This window comes from Corvus hawaiiensis, chromosome 1 (genome assembly GCF_020740725.1).
Source record: "Corvus hawaiiensis isolate bCorHaw1 chromosome 1, bCorHaw1.pri.cur, whole genome shotgun sequence".
NCBI lineage: Eukaryota > Metazoa > Chordata > Aves > Passeriformes > Corvidae > Corvus > Corvus hawaiiensis.
The window spans coordinates 14314759-14330768 of record NC_063213.1 but is presented as its reverse complement, the minus strand read 5'-3'; the positions used below and the strand labels follow the sequence as shown (position 1 = coordinate 14330768).

The 16010-nt window shown below is 39.2% G+C and overlaps 1 protein-coding gene across 3 annotated transcripts in view; it reads right to left on the bottom strand.

The window, feature by feature from the left end:
• The window catches only part of NRP1 (neuropilin 1), a 112824-nt gene that overhangs the window by 37795 nt on the left and 59019 nt on the right, over positions 1 to 16010 (bottom strand). For all 3 annotated transcript variants that reach the window (XM_048292663.1, XM_048292743.1, XM_048292830.1), the window contains exon 6: positions 13498 to 13664. In XM_048292663.1, coding sequence (XP_048148620.1) covers positions 13498 to 13664 — 167 coding nt within the window. The remainder of the gene's footprint in view (positions 1 to 13497; positions 13665 to 16010) is intronic.

Genomic DNA, 16010 nt, shown 5'->3' with positions numbered 1-16010 from the left:
AGATGAACATCAAATGCATTTCCCTGCAATTATTTGACATTTAACTTTCTGCACATATGATAAACAAACATCTGGTATTTATTTTAGAAAATGCAAGCAATTTTGTAAGTTATTGCAAGCCTTATGGCTGTGATCTGAGATAGGCAGCTGTCTCCAAATCTGAAATCTTCACATTTCATTTCCATGACCAGAGTTTCAGTTTTGACTAACGGCAGCATGTTTCAAGTTCTTTTTTTTTTTCCAAATTTTCACTTTCATTCAGATTATAAAGCATATCTCTTGGAAAATGGTGCCTAAGGGCCTTATCCAAAACCACAGCCTTGATAGTTGCCTGTGCTGCAATGTGACCATCTCTATTTGAAAGTACAAGTCTGGGAGCAGACCTACCTATAGGAATGGGCCCCTAACTCAGAAATGAGGATCATCTCGAATGTGTATTTTTTTTTCCAGGAGAGAAATGTTAATGGAAAAAAGCCTCAGTTGTTCCTGTTTCTAAAATCAATTTATTTCCTACAAAAGCATATTGCAAGGCACTATCTGTTTCTACATATGAATTACTTCCTCTCCATTTATTCTGCAGTATCTTCTAGCATCCAGGAGAAATATTCTTATTGCTGTCTTACTGTCTCCAAAAAATGCAGGTGGGTGACACATTTTTAAGACAAAGATATGCAAGTGGTGGCATACGCATTTTATTTGAGACCAGTTAAGGGGAAGGAAAAAAATAACATTTAGCTCTGCACAATGCATCACGTAGCAAATCTGAGCAAACTGCTGGATAAAGAACGACACACAACATACATGGCTTGAAATTAATACTGCTGCTTCCTGTCGCCATACATAACTAGTTTATAGTATGGGAGATCTTATCTTCAGAATGAAAATCTGCCTCGTTAAATAAAATACAGTCATTGAGGGAGCTGTAGCAAGGGAGCAGTTTTGCCAGCTTTTAACACTCCTAGTGTAAGTCTGTTCAACAGCCTGAGAAAATAAAGTACGGAGTGGTGGAGTTTGATTAACCACAGGAAGCTTTTTGTTGTGGGCATCTCTTGTGGCTTGAAAAGCTGTACAATCCATCACTTGACACAACATACCAAAGTAAATATTTTTAGAGAACCGTGTCATTTCCCTAGATAGCATACAGTGCTCTGAGTCAGATTAACTGTTGTGATGCTTCACTGTTCAGTCAAATATTTAATTAAGCAAGAGTTGATCTATTTTCTTAATGCTGCTGTTGATTTGGCCAATCATGCTTTCTCATGAGGTATATACAACTATGACTTAATTCCTTTATTTCTTGGATTATAATGCTAAGTAAAAGTGGGACAGGCTCCAGTAGAAATTCTGAAAATAGTCTTAATTAATTTGGTTGGAAAATTACTTCCAAAAGTCTTCATTCTTGAAATGAGTAGTCATTACAAAAGCACAACTCCTTGATTAATGACAGGTTGTAAATATTCATCCTGGATGTAAGTAAAAATAGTTAAGCCTGTGAGCTACCTCAAATCTTTGTGTGAAACCCTCAGTGACACTTGTGGCATCTCCATAAAGAAAGTGGGGAGAAAATACTGCTCCTATTAAGATCTCTCCTGAGTCACTGAAGTCTTTCTCATCGACCTTGACAGCAACCTCCTGAAAGCCCCAAAATGGTTTATCAGCTAATCACATGCTCACCTTGTAGTCTCTGCCTAACAACTGTCCCCAGTCAGCATGTTTTACAGAACTGATGCTTATGTGACTTGGCAAAAATGGGGAAGTATGAAAGAAGAGATGAGCAAACATTCAAGCCAAAGAAATAGGAATTCTTGGCAGCAAAATGGAAATGAACCTTTCTTTAACAGTTGAAATATCTATTCCTCACAATCTTCACCTTCTGCTCAAATCCCTTTCTGCAGAAGAAAAAAACATAAGATTCCCCCAACTGAAAACAAAGAATAGAGTAAAAGATGCTATTGAGCTACTGAAGCTGGGGTAACAGTAATGAGTACAGTAACTTTTCTCAGAAGAAGATACGCCAGTTTCTATGAGAGAAAATTTAGGATAATGGGGAAAAAGTATGACTGATAAACGTAAGAGAACCCCAGTCATCATTATGAGGTTGGTTGAAAAAGGAAAAGATGCAGAAAGCATAAGAAAAATGAAATCCAGAAACATAAAGGAAAAAAGAAAAGACAAGAAAAGAATAAAAGAAAAAGCTTCTGTGTCTCTGACAGAGAAAAGATAATGCTTGTGTGGGCTGTGTTGCATCTGGATTCATGGCACATTCTCCCACTCTTATGTTAATTTTTTTTTGCATAAATCAGAAGCAACTAATTAAAAAAGAAATATTTAATTCTGACATGTTCTTTGAACTGGTGTTCCATCTGGTTCTGTTTGAATAGTAAAATCTGCTGTAGTCATAAAAATTGGCAAGCAGCACTCTGGTAAAGAGAAACAAAAGAGACTCAGTACAGCAGGTTAATACACTAGCATTTTAACTGGAGACATTTCCAGAATTCAGCAAACCAAATCACTCCAGTATGGAAACTATAAAGATCAAATGTGGAAGAGAAATGCTGCGAGGGGGCCGGGAGCAGCACTGCCACCAGCACATGAGCTCTGTGTGACACTTGGAGTGTGAGCCTTTGCAGGAGCCTGGTTCACAGGCAAGGGCAGTGCCCTGCTCCCCGAGACGGGCTCGCTGTGTGGGTGAAATGCATCCAGGGCACATGCAGGGATAGGGGACGATCCCTCTGCTATTCATTTGTAAGCTCCATCTTATGCATTCATGCGGGGCTTTGATGCAATGACATCGTTATTCAGAATACTCAGAAAATACCTTTTTCCCCAATTTATTTTTTTGAACACTATTTAAAACCTGAACACCAAGATACAATAAACTCTGATAACAAAGGGAGGAAAATGTAATCGTATTGGGTTTTCTATAGACTCTGGGATCTAAGCAATCAGCATCTTATGCCATTCAAATCCTCTCTGTAGCAATAGAGAGAAAGGCTGATTAACTCCCAGTGCTTTAGAAAAAGATTGTTTTACATCTTGCAGGAACATATCTTGCTGTGAAATATTACTTCTTTAAAATGAAAACCTTTGCTTTGGCACTACATTAACTTGCAAATGGATAACCTAAGACATGTACAATGACTGGGTCAAAAAAAAGGAGGAATGTGAATGGCCCCTTTCTCCAGCTAAGATACTTAGGAACCCTTGCTGAGCAATAAATGACTCAGGAACGTAATACTTTTAATTAACGTTTTCTGAATACTTATTTGTAATTTACATTTAATTTTAAACCTGAGCTTAATCCTCTGATCTGGAATGAAGACAACTATTTAGTGCAGTTTGAATGTGACCTTCGCCGGTTTGTGTTAGAAACTATAGAAAAGGGAAACTCTATAGCATTACTTGCAGAACCACTCTTTTCTGAGAGAAGGACATAATTGTAGGACTTTCTTTCCCCTAAGTGTACTGAGCAACTAATGCACAAATGGGAAACAAGTAAGCCAAAGCTTCTCTCTCGGACTTCTTCACATGCGAATAACCAGGCTTTGGGTGGAACAAACTGAATTTTGCCTATTAATTAATGCTTTCAAAGCATTTTTTTTCCAGCTGCTCTCCTGTCAAAATCATAGAGTACAGGCAGAAGGGCTTGATTTATGATTTTGGTATTTTGAATATAAGTACAATACTACATGTTTAAACAGACAGCAGTAACTTCTCCTTTCTGTTTCACTGCATACCTATGCTAATGGTAGGAAGCTGCTAAGCAAGGGATGATAAACTGTGCAAAATTAAGCCTCTCCTGTCTCAGATAGCACACCTTGATGGTGCTGATAGATCTGACTGTGCAATCACTGTGTTCAGCATCAGTTCCACTGAAATAACTGGAATTTACTACACTCAGATATTTTTGAGAGTTGAGGCTTCGGGTTTTCAATAAAAAATCACAGTGAAATGAGGAAAAAGTGCCAGTGTCTGTGATACAATACTTTTTAAGCCTAATTTCACTGGAATAGGCGTATAACCTGTGTCACATAGAAATACATGTATTTTCTTTTGATCAGCTTTCTCATTTTGGAAAATCGGCACAGTCTCTTTAAATCCATCATTCATCCACAGGAGTCTGCATTCATTTATTCTCTGTTAAATGGAACTGTCAGTTTTGTTGCAACAAAATTCGATTTTCTATTTCATACACATTGTATATGATGATTTTAATTTACTGCTGGGTCACCAAGCAAGTCACTGCTTTTTTAAAATATGAGTTTCTGCTACCTTCTAGAAAAATGTCAGGTAGCTACAGTTAGACAGTGTGGTGAGGGTCCTGTAAATGTATGGTGAAAAATGAGAGACTGACTGCACATGCAAAGATTATTTCACTTTTTCTGGTATATCCCTCACAGCTGTGAGGAAATGCACACATGTAGATGAAATACTTCTGAGGGTGTGATTTGGAAGACCTGCTGCTGAGAGTGGTGCTCTCGTCCTGTGCTGGAGGAGGAAAGGGGACAGCAGAAGGGATGGCACAGGCATCTACCAAGACAACTTTACCCAAGTGCTAAAGCAAACCAGGGAGACCGGCTGCCCCCAGCTCTGCCCTTCCCTCAGCAAAGCACACTCAAACTTCAGGCATGAGGATTTAATTTCCAGGGTTTCTTTGGCCAGATAATGATGCCTGGTTTTTGTACCCCCACTCTGCCTATCTGAAAGTTACTCTATCTGCAGCTATGTAAAGAGAAAAGCTATTGATTTTTAAGTGCTGTGGCTTTTTAAAATAAACACAGGATGTATTTTCTTAGTAAAGCATATCAGGAAAGGGGGGTACCCTCCTATGGACGGCTAATTTTTAAGGCCTGATGAGAACATTTAAAAATGTTTTTTAACATTCCTGTGTTAACAGAATTTATATTCTTTGCTGTGTTAACCCTTCAGTCCATAGCCTGAAGTTAATAGTACTTGCATTGGAAGAATCTGCTCCTGTGTCTCTAACAGCTGAAAGACACTTCAGTCTTTAGTACAATAATCTATAACCTAAATACAACCAGTTAAAATATACCCTGGTTTTATATGCAATAGGACAGATTGATCCTTTCATCATCTTCAAGAGGATCAACACCAGAAATGAGTTTGGCCTGAAGTGTTCAACACAGAATGCTGCAATGAAGAGAAAGACCAGACTACACAGGTGCAGCTGGTCAGTGAAGTTATGTGTAAACAGTACTTCTCTGATGAGAAGCCAGTTGTTCCTGAAAATAGAGGAACCAAATCTCAGCTTAATGTTTGGTCAATTGTATTTTCTCTGCTAGCAGGTTTTGTTTACCAGTCAGCTTTGGAGGTTATTCTGATATCTTTTTAAAGACTTTTTTTAAACTATAAAATGAAAATATCAGAAGTAAAGACAAAGTGAAACGAACTGTTTCCTTTTTGAAATACTTTTTTTTTTTTTTTTTTTTTTGGAAGAAGTCAAATTGCTTTCTGAAGGGCAGCTATTTACCACTTGGAAGAAATCTCATTTATCCTCCCACTGTACCTATTTTTCTACTGCTGTGAAAATGTCACCTAATGGGCAGAACAGAATTGAACTGGGACAGAAAAGCAGGATGGCACAAGGACAGGGGAGGTAAATAATGCCTCAGCAACAGAAAATCTGGAGCATGGATGCTGGGATGGAGAAGGGCCCATAGGACTCATGAACTCTACATCTTCATACTACTGTGCAGGTGTGGAAAGAGTGAATAAAAATGCATAATAGTCTCTGCAAAGCACTCAGCAGCACACCTCTCATCTCGAGCCCAGGCTAGGCCCTGTGAGAACAGAGACCTTTAGCTCAGTAATAACTCTGCTTATTATAACACACCTCAGCTGTGCGTTCCTACCCAAGGCTCCATTTCTAGGCACTGCCCTTAGACACTTCACTTCTAGCCTTGAGCTTTACCTGACCCTCAGTCTGACACCTGCCTAGTCTCTTAGATTAATTTATTTCTGCCAGACTCAGACAAAACTCCCTCTGAGATACCTTCCTTCACATCTGCACAAGGTCCTGGCTGTGGTGGAGCAGATGTATTGCTTGGTACAGGGTGGGCAACGCTGCCTCAGCCCCCACAGGGTCTGCAAACCATATGGGAGAGGGTTCCCCTACTCAGCAGAATGGTACAAACAACTGATTTCTTGGCATGATGGCAGCTTAAACCCCAGCAAACTCTAACAAATGTTCTGAGTCAAGCCAAAAATGTGAACCTGGTGAATGGAAAAAATAAAAACAAAAACAAAAGAGAGAGAAGATCCACTTTGTATCGAGTTTCATAAGTGGCTTTAATGTCTGTGAAATAAAGAAGAAGAACAAGATGCGATTTAAAAAAAAAAAACAAACCCAAAACAAGCCTGTGGTGGTTAGTTTAAAACTAGTTTTATTTTTGATTTAAAAATTTTAATTTCTTTTCCTCCTGGAACCAACTAGTGAAAGTGAGATAAATTTACAAAATTATTTTAGTAGTTGCTGAATCAGTGCTTTTGGTGGACACATTTTTAATTCGCTATCTCAGCTCTAAAGGGCCATCTGTCTTGCAGCCATTGAGGGGACGTAGGGCTGGACTGGGAAGTGGATGCATAGGTAATTACAGAGCTACATAGAAACTACTCAGATCTCTGCATAATGGATCCCCTGAAAAAACTGAAACTATTATAATGATTAGGCTGGTAGCGGAGGCTCAGAGGGGCTCTGCTTCTGCTGCTCCTCCATATGCTGCACACAGGATTGCTTGAAACCACACAGGACTCCCCTCTGTATTAGGGCTGATGCTGAAACATGTCAGAGGGAGGTAGAGAGGATTTTCTTCTAAACTGCATTTTGCACCTGCACTTCTGGAGCAATAAGGCTGCCAATGGTTTTGCACAGTTCTCTGAGCATCTCTTCAGCCTCCCCAGAGTGATAAATCTATGGCTGGGAACTTTCTGGTACTAAAATAGCTCTTAAAGCACTTTGAATAATCAAAAAACCTTCATACTTTGTAGGGCCCTTTTATTTCTCCCTCTCCCTCTAGTCTAATTTCAGTACTTGCCTTTGTGAAACTCTACCATTTATTCCCATGTCACAGTAAATAAAGGTATGAATGTATCCTGCTGGGTCAATTAACCCCGGTTCTGCACTGTGTCACAGTCTGTGCTGGCTGTGATTTCCAGAAAGGAATATTCTTTTGTCATTCTTTGCCCATGTGCAAAGCATGTTAAGACCGCTAAGATAACTGTAACACTTTTCCACACAAAGCTAACTCTGCTTTTTGTGATTTCTGGAGTGCAGCTATGAAGTGTAAAATGACATGAACCAAATACATGACTTGTAATCTAAAGTGGTAGAGAAGACAAAGGACTGACAGTTTTTGTGCTTTCATGTTAGTGTGCTCCCTAATGATGGGCAAGCCCCACCACAAAGCCTTGAACTCCAGCTCTCAGGCAGTCCTTCAAAGGCCAGGAGAACTGGAAGGCTGAGATTTCCCAGTTTTCATGTTATTCTATGCAGTAATATGCTGTACTTCACTTCTGTATCAAACTCCAAAAGAAACAGAAATAATAATAAAAATAACAGGCATTGTCGACTAGCACTTCCTTGAGTTTCATGTGAAATATTCAGATAAGCTTGCTGGGTAAAGTCAGCCTAAACAGCTGCCTGATGTAAGAACAAACCTGTTAATGAAACAAATGCTCTGTGCAGCAGCAGATATAAATACTGACTATGTTTTTAAGTGAATACCTGATAAGGAAATCATCTATGACACAGATGAAAGGTCAAGACACCAAATGATGAACTGCAATTATTTTCAGAAGTGATATGTGAATAAATCAGTAGTAATCTATATACCAGTTCACATCAGTGATGTACGCTCCTGGGTTTCGCTTACAAAGGAGCAAATAATGAAGAATGTAGTTTAAAAAGTAAAGGAATGAAGACAAATGTGGAAGGCAAATTTCATCTCAGAGTTCCCTCTCAATTCTGGTGAAGTAGTGTATACAGAGAAATGTTTTAAATCAATGGGAGTATATTTTCCTTGCACAGCAGAGTTAGTGTTAAATAAACAACTGATATTTCAATCAGTGAAGTTGAGGGGGATCTCCCAGGTTGTTTTTTGAGGAGACCTATTGTTACCTCTCTGGCCTTTCTCCAGACTCCTGAATGCTGCAAGATGCAGAGGGAGAATTTTGCACCAGATCAGCTGACATTCCTAGGGCTGACTGGTCTAGAGGTCTTGAATTACTGCAGGGGCTGTAGGTGCCAAAGGGATGGGCGGGCAATGAGATAGAGACCGGCAGGCAGAGGCCAGAGGGAGCAGACCAAGCCTGTGCTCCCTGTGCCCGCCCTTGAGCCTGGAGGGTTACACATGCTATCAGGTCTGTGCCCTGCTGAAAAACCCAGCAGTATAAACTGGGGCTGGATCAGCCATTTGTGTCATATTAGCCAGAATATGTGTATGGCCCTATGACAGCTGCAGAATGACAGATAATGCTCAATCCAGAGCATAATGTCAACTTATGTTAACCCCCTGTTAACCTTTTTGAACAAATTTGAACTGGCAGAGTGTATTTATACCAGAGTAGTGCTTTTTGGTTTATGGCTGCGAAGTTTTGATCTGATACTAGGATTCTTAAAGCTGGATTTATGGTTTTGTCCTACCCCAGATATAAAAAGAACTGAACATCTTGTGTTATTAACAAACACACTTTGGTCTCTGGGCAAGATGGAGGTCTCACTCACTGTTACAGGATGAGAGAAAAAATGTGCCACCCAGAAACTGCCATCCAGCTTGGTGGGAGTGCAAAGATTTGTGTTAGAAGAAACATTTTGATAGAAAACATACAGATCCTGCAGTAAAAGTACCCAGAAGGTGCTGCTCGGTGTGGCTTTGAAAACCCAGCTCGTGATGAGGATTGATGGCAGCAGAGGGTCCCAGTGACCCTGGTAATAAGCAATCAGTTTCCCCTCAAAACCACACACGTGGCCTTCAAGTGTCTTTAGCTGATGACACCTCTCCCTGTGGGCGCTCCTCTGGAGCTCCCCCTGCTCCTGCCCTGCCCTGGGGCTGCTGGACACAACTCATCGGGGCATCCCTGAAGCACAAGGTCTTGCCGTGCACAGTGGCCCGTGGCTCCTTCTCAAAGGACTGAGAAATAAGATGCAAAAAGTTCCCTAAGTATAAAGATTTTGCATGTTATTTTTCAGATGAGTGTAAACGTAACTGCTTTCTTAAATGCGAACATTAAATCTACTCTGTAAAAACACAATTACTGCTGCCATGGCAGGCATCAGTTGTCTCGTTTGAAGGAATGCCTTGAAAATGCAATCATAAAATCCTTGCACATTATGGATTTCATTAACATTGTACTCCCCTAGGATTCCCAATTGCACAATAACAGAAGTTCTTTAAATTTTAAATACCACAGACAGGAACAATTTCACCAAAACCAGATGTGAAACCTTTGCATGGGCCTTCTTACTGGTTCTAAGTACTGAAACTGGCTGGTAATTGATACCTATTAACATGTTTGTTGTTCAGATTACAGAAATGGAAACACTATACTATTTTTCCTGTGAAAGGATACATTAATGAGGGACAATGACTTACATTGCAATGGCAGTTCCCTGCTCTTGATTAAATTAAAGGGCTGGTTTTATTTTTTATTTTAAATAATGCTCTTTCAAACTGAAGGGCAGTCAAGTGTGTGAAACGTAAGTGCAATAAACAAGTAGGCTGAGCTTAAGGTTGAGATGCTAATAACATCCCATATAACAATAAACTACCTTCATGCTTATTTTTGGCAGCCCTTGTTCCCTCATGCATATCTTTATTCCATTCGTATTGGAAAATTCACAGACTTATTATTGTGTTTTTAAAGAAGAAATTCAATCTAGAGTGACTCTGTTTCTGATTAAGGAATCACTCCAAATCTCAGGTTAGCTGAGCAATTTTCTAAGTGTGTTTGAGAGTAAAAATAAAATGGAGAAAGTACTGTGCAGACTTACAGTGTGACTGTACTATGGTTATTTTGAATCTAAGCTTTGACATTTATTTTCAAACAACTAAGGAAAGGAAGAGAAAAGCAACTTTCACTTAACAGAGCCTGCTAAGCAGGTGGCAACTCAGATGAACTCAGGAGTTCATACCTGTCAGACACAAAGGAGCAGTCTAGTTTTTCCACAAAAGAATGGGTTTCAGGTCTACAGATGGAACTCATGCAAATCCATTACTAATAACAAGCCAACACTATTTTCCTAATTATTTTGTTGAAATGGTCCAAGAGACTTCAACAGCTCAAAGGAGACAATAATATCTCAAGCCCTCTAGACGTCCTCTAAAGATACCTATTTCCTTTGGCTGATACTCAATGAGGTTTTCTGTTTCTTTTGTCTTAACAAAAACATTAACCTTGAAGGGACTGGTAAAAGGAAGGGAAAGGAGAGCTGTAATATTTCCCCCATACAAAAACCCCCTGACACACTGAGGAAATTAGTATTTGGAGCTGAATTTTCAAGCTGTTCTGCCCAGGGCTCATATATATGCCTTAGTTGCATATGTGCATTAGTAGCTCAAAGGCAGACATCATTATTTAACCAGCTGCAGTGTTTGTGCAGGTATGGAAACCTGCAATTATGAAAAAATTAATGATTAACTGATATACACAAAACTTCTGTCTCTCACACAAGGGCATGTAGGCAGAAATTTTCACTTTGAAAGTTCTAAGTTCAGCATTGCTGTGTCCTTCAGCTTTGTTTCTTGCTGTTGAATATCTTCTAGAGTTCTTGCACTGTGCAGCAAAAATCCATTTATGCTGCACTGCACAAAAGCAAATACTTCACATAAATGACTAGTTTACAATAGCATGCACAACAAAGCAGAACAAAGTGACCTCAGTCCTTCACATACAAGTGCCTTCCTCCTTTTTATAAAATATTACAATTTTTTTCTATGGGTAATTTCAGAGTATTTTATCAGTTATGTGTCCTTGGTTGTTTGTCTGTAAGCTCTTATGGAGATGAACATCTGTTCCCAGGGTTATTTGTACAGAGGAAACATGGAACTCCAATATTTTATCCAGACACAAATTCACAACATGCACTTACTGCCAGCGGCATCAAGACTTTGTAGGAGATGGAGGTTCATATGCACAAGGACCCTCTTACTGGGGTTTCTGATGGTCTGAAGCCCTTAGCACCCATCTCAAGATTGTCGATTAACAGGAAAGCATTTAGAACACAGTTGGAATTCTGAATTATCAACATCAGTATAGAATTAAACCACAATAAAATAAGCATAAAATTGTCAGAGCCAAGGATGAGTTAAGATGTTGTACCTTGTGAAAGGGGATGATACGCTCAATCTCTGAACTAGCTCAGTTCCTTCTGCCACATACATTGAGTGACAGAAACTACTTAGCAGCTGTGTAAAGCATCTCTACTCAATGTAATGAATCTTCAAGCAGGACTTTGTAGGCTTAGTCCTGCCAACAAGACACAGCTACAGCCTAATTGCTCTGTGATGAAGTCTGCCTTGGGGATACTGGTCTCTCCCCATGGGCCCTGGGCAGCAAAGGAGGTGCCCAAGGGCTAGACTGCTCAGGGAAATGGTTTATTCCAGACCAGGAGGTGGGTGAAGCAGATGAGAGCTGTGGCATGTGCAGCACAGCATGCAAATAACCACCAGCTTCTGGGCTGATGTGGTAGCTGGGGGCAGAGAAAAGCTGCTAAAAATTATGCTCAGTGGTTGTTTCAGCCCCTGAGCACCCTGGTTTGTGGCAGGAGGCAAAGGAGGTTGATAAATTCATGTGCAGGGGGCCTGAGGTACCCTGAGCTGTTTTAAGTATAAAACCTGGAGTAGCTTGAATTCTGTGATGTGTCTGTTATTAAAGAAGTTTATGGTAAAAAGAAGTCCTTTGAAACTTTTTCTCAGAAAGATCTAGTTCTAAATGAAAGGATTAAGATATATATATAGGTAATATATGGGTACGTAGTTATCATAACTTAATAAAGTTAATAAGCACACAGAACACACGAATGAGATTTGACTAACTCTCTTGTTTTGATTATCTGGTCATAAATGTGCAAGTGGCAGCAGAAAAGAAGGAAACAAAGCAAAAGTGGCTGCCCTCTGACCAGATGAAACACATGGAATTTGATTCTGGTGCATTCCATCCTTTTTCCATGTGTGTTTCATGGATTGCAAGTGGCAATGGTTAATAACAAACCTTGCACTTAGATAAGGTTGAGGAGATTTTAATGTTCCTAAGTAAAGAAAAAGGATCAACAGATTTTTTTTTTGCCACTCTGAAGTCTGATTAGGTCCATTGTACACAATTACCACGTTGCCAAGAACTCAGGATGCAGAGGGGCCCCTGAGCAGGACACCTGAGAGTCCCGTTGTGTGCCAGGGATCAGAAATGAAAGATTTCCCCCTCTTTCTTCCCTTTACTAACTGCTACTCAACATGTTTTTGAGCTTTCTTGCAGACATCAAACCTCACAGGAAACACCAGTGTGAACATTTGTATGAAAGGCTAATAAGGCATTGTTTTTATATGTCAGTTAGTAATTTCCTATAGAAAATAACAGAAGTAGGAGGAATGTTTCAAATCTATGAACAAGTTTTCAATATTAGTAATATAGATATAATATGCTTAAGCATTTCTCCTAGCTTTTGCCAACAGAAATAGAATCTAGGTTTCAGCTAAGTAGTGTAAGTCAACCTACAACTGAAGCAAATCAGTGTTTTTTTTATATAATGATATTAATACTTGCCTGCTAGGATAGTTTTTTTGTATCCCGTAATTGATATGAATAATCTTAACTTGTTCAGGAGTTATGGGCCATTCAGCTATAGACCTGATAATATATAACAAACAACAAGCCCAAAGAGACTGACTGAACTCAACTCTTCATGGCAACAAATGTTTGCAGGATTTCTCCTGCATTAACAGAGCAAAGCCAAGGCAGCCCATCTTGCTAATGAATGTTGTGTTTAAGGATGTGGAAGAATAGCCACCAGACAGAGACCATTGAACTCATTCTGTGAGCAACACATTCTGGAAGGGACATAGGTCTTCTGAGGTGAAATCTGAGTGCATGAAAACACCACATTGTATTAATGCTTAACTGTAATCAGCTAGAGACATAGCACATGCTCAGTTTACTGGGACATACCACTTTAAGTGCATGTTAAACTAATATTGACTTTTCCACTAAACCAAAATCTCTGTTATTTGTGCCCAGAAGACTGCAAAAACAATAGATGTGGGAAGGAGAAGAATTAATCTTCCTGACCTTTTTTTTTTCTATACCTTTGGGAGTAAGTCTTTTTTTGTCTGTCTAATAGGGAATATGAGCTATTCACTTGCAATGATTCTTAAATTATGTAGCGGTACTTTACTGTGTTATTTTTTTTCTTTCTTTTGCATTCTCCACATTCAATAAACTCCACAGAGTATTATTAATAACATCTTTAAAATGTTATCTTTTTACCTGTATCCATTCTCTGATAGAATCTTCCCCTGGGGTCCATCCATTCTCAGGGTAATTTAGCCGGGACCTTTCTGAAGACCAGATAGCGCTGTACTGGGAGGAGACAGTGATTTGATCAGAGTGGATTTCTCCTGACTCCATACCTAGTGGTTCTATGCACTGGAAATCTGAAGAAAAATAAATTACCATCATTATTATGGTCAGCTTTTTGATTTAGACTTTGAATAGTAAGAACATTTCCCTGCTTTGAATATGAATATCTAAAGAATTTATTTTTATGTGACTTTGAATATTTTAGCAACTTTAAGTGAGGTAGTGTTGGGCTTATGGTGTCATTCTTAATACCGTCATTCGAGTTGCCATGGCAATTCCTGCAATAATAATGCTATACAAATATTTTTAGTGCAATATTGTAGCCATTTCAGTATAGGACAATAGAAGTGCCTATCCTAGGCTAGCACAGACACTCCTGTGGATTCATAATATAGAACAATGTATATTCACCCCAAAATTATGCACAACCCAGAAAAGACAAATTAGAAGACTTTATGAAATAATTTGATTTTAAAACTATTTACTTCAGTACAAAAAATATGATATGCTTAGAAATTATTATTAAAATTTCAGCCATTCTCTTTAGATTCTGGACACTGGAATGAAATAGATCAACAAAATGTGAATTCAGGCCAGAAGATTATTGACCTAAGGAAATTACCAGCTCTTCTGTAACATGGTGTATTGTAAATGAGTTGATCATCTCCATTCAATCTCTTTTTGTTGACACAAAAATTAGATAATTTAGAATGAATTGACTTCCTAATCACTATAGTGAGTTCAAAGGTTGATAGGGCAGATTGACTCAATTCTTCTCTCAGTCTTCAAAAATAAAGACTCCAACCCTCACTGAGGCAAGAGAAGGCAATAGCTTCAGATACATCCTCACACCCAGGTGCTCCTGGGGCTTCATATCAGAAGTTTACTAACACCAGCAAAAGGGCAGGAGAAAAAAAATCCATGTGCCTATGCTTCTGATCAAGGACTTCACATGATAGAAATATAATTCATTCCTTCATTAGAATTTAAGCTAAAATAATTGTGTGAAATGGAGTTGGATATATGCTGGATATATGCTCCTTTTTATTGCACCTTCTCTGGAGCTGATGTTTCCCTAACAGAGGGGTGGGTGCTGAGCTGAAGGTTTCAACATCCAGGAATTGGAAAAATGAGCTTTAAAAAAGTTTTGGTTTTTTGATGAAAGTTAAAGTAAAAAATCTTTGATCAGGGATCCAAAAAATTTACATTCAGAAATGTTATCAGGGTATTTTATAGGAATCGTAGTTGGGGCTACCCATAACTGAACCATACCAACTGCATTTCCTGTGGAATAGGACCCTCTCCCCCAGTTCTGTGCTGCTTCAATGTGTTAGGTACATGGTGAAGTACTGAAGCTGAACTACATTAGGGTAAGACTCAAAGGAAAGGAACTTCTGCTTGAAATCTGAAGGAAAGCTGTAAGTCACTACAAAGAATGCAAAACATGATAGGTGGGAGTAATATCAAAATACCTAAAAAGTGTCTGGCTTGATCTAGATATGTTAGCTTTCCCTGTAGTCTACTGAGAGGGACAAGTACCTCCTGGGGACATCTCACATATCTGAGATAAATAGATTGGGCTGTCCTCTGGAGGTGACCAGACAACACAAAGAGCAAGGGTGGCTGAAATTAAACGAGAGAATTCACTTCTCAGTCTAAGTCTGCAGCATATAAAATGCTTCCTCTTATCATACAAAAGGGTCTACATACACACTAACTACTGTTCTGTTGTCCTGTGTTTGAGAGCTGAAGGCATCTCAGCATAGCAGATATTATTAATTCTGACTTAGATGTGATGATGGTGCATCTACAGCCTAGGGAGGGTGACTGTAGAGGAGGTGGACATGGGGACACGAGTTGCCTGTGCTAATTATGAAGGGATAGGAGCAGCACCTACATAAGGAGAACCCAAACTAGCTGAAGGTACAATGCCTTCCATCCACAGAGGCTGTGTGTCCCCCATTCCCTTTTCCTGGCTATGGAAAAGCTGTTAAAAAGCCAGGGAGTGGAGGAGAGATGGGGAGTTCCAGTTAAATTTTCAATTCACTCATTTTTCTTTTGTCCCTTCTTTGATTAAACAAGTACATCAAATCTGTGTGAATCTGCTCGAAACTCAGTAAGACACAGAAAGGAGAGGGAGTTTGATTTAAAGTGTGTGTTTTATCACTGAGGAAAGCAATGAAATCTGCAAGGACATGGTATAACACAGCCTGTTATTTTCCTGTCTCCCTCACTTCGTTTCATTCTCTGTCCAAAGGGTAAGCATGAAAATGAGTCAACTGAGAAAAAAATACGAGACAGAGAACAAAGCTTAGATAGCTTATGAAATGGTTTAACAAGAGCACATATATTAAGTGGGTTCCTTTTATTCAAGAAATCGATCATCAGAGCTTATTCCATGTAATAAAAGAAGCCTTTGG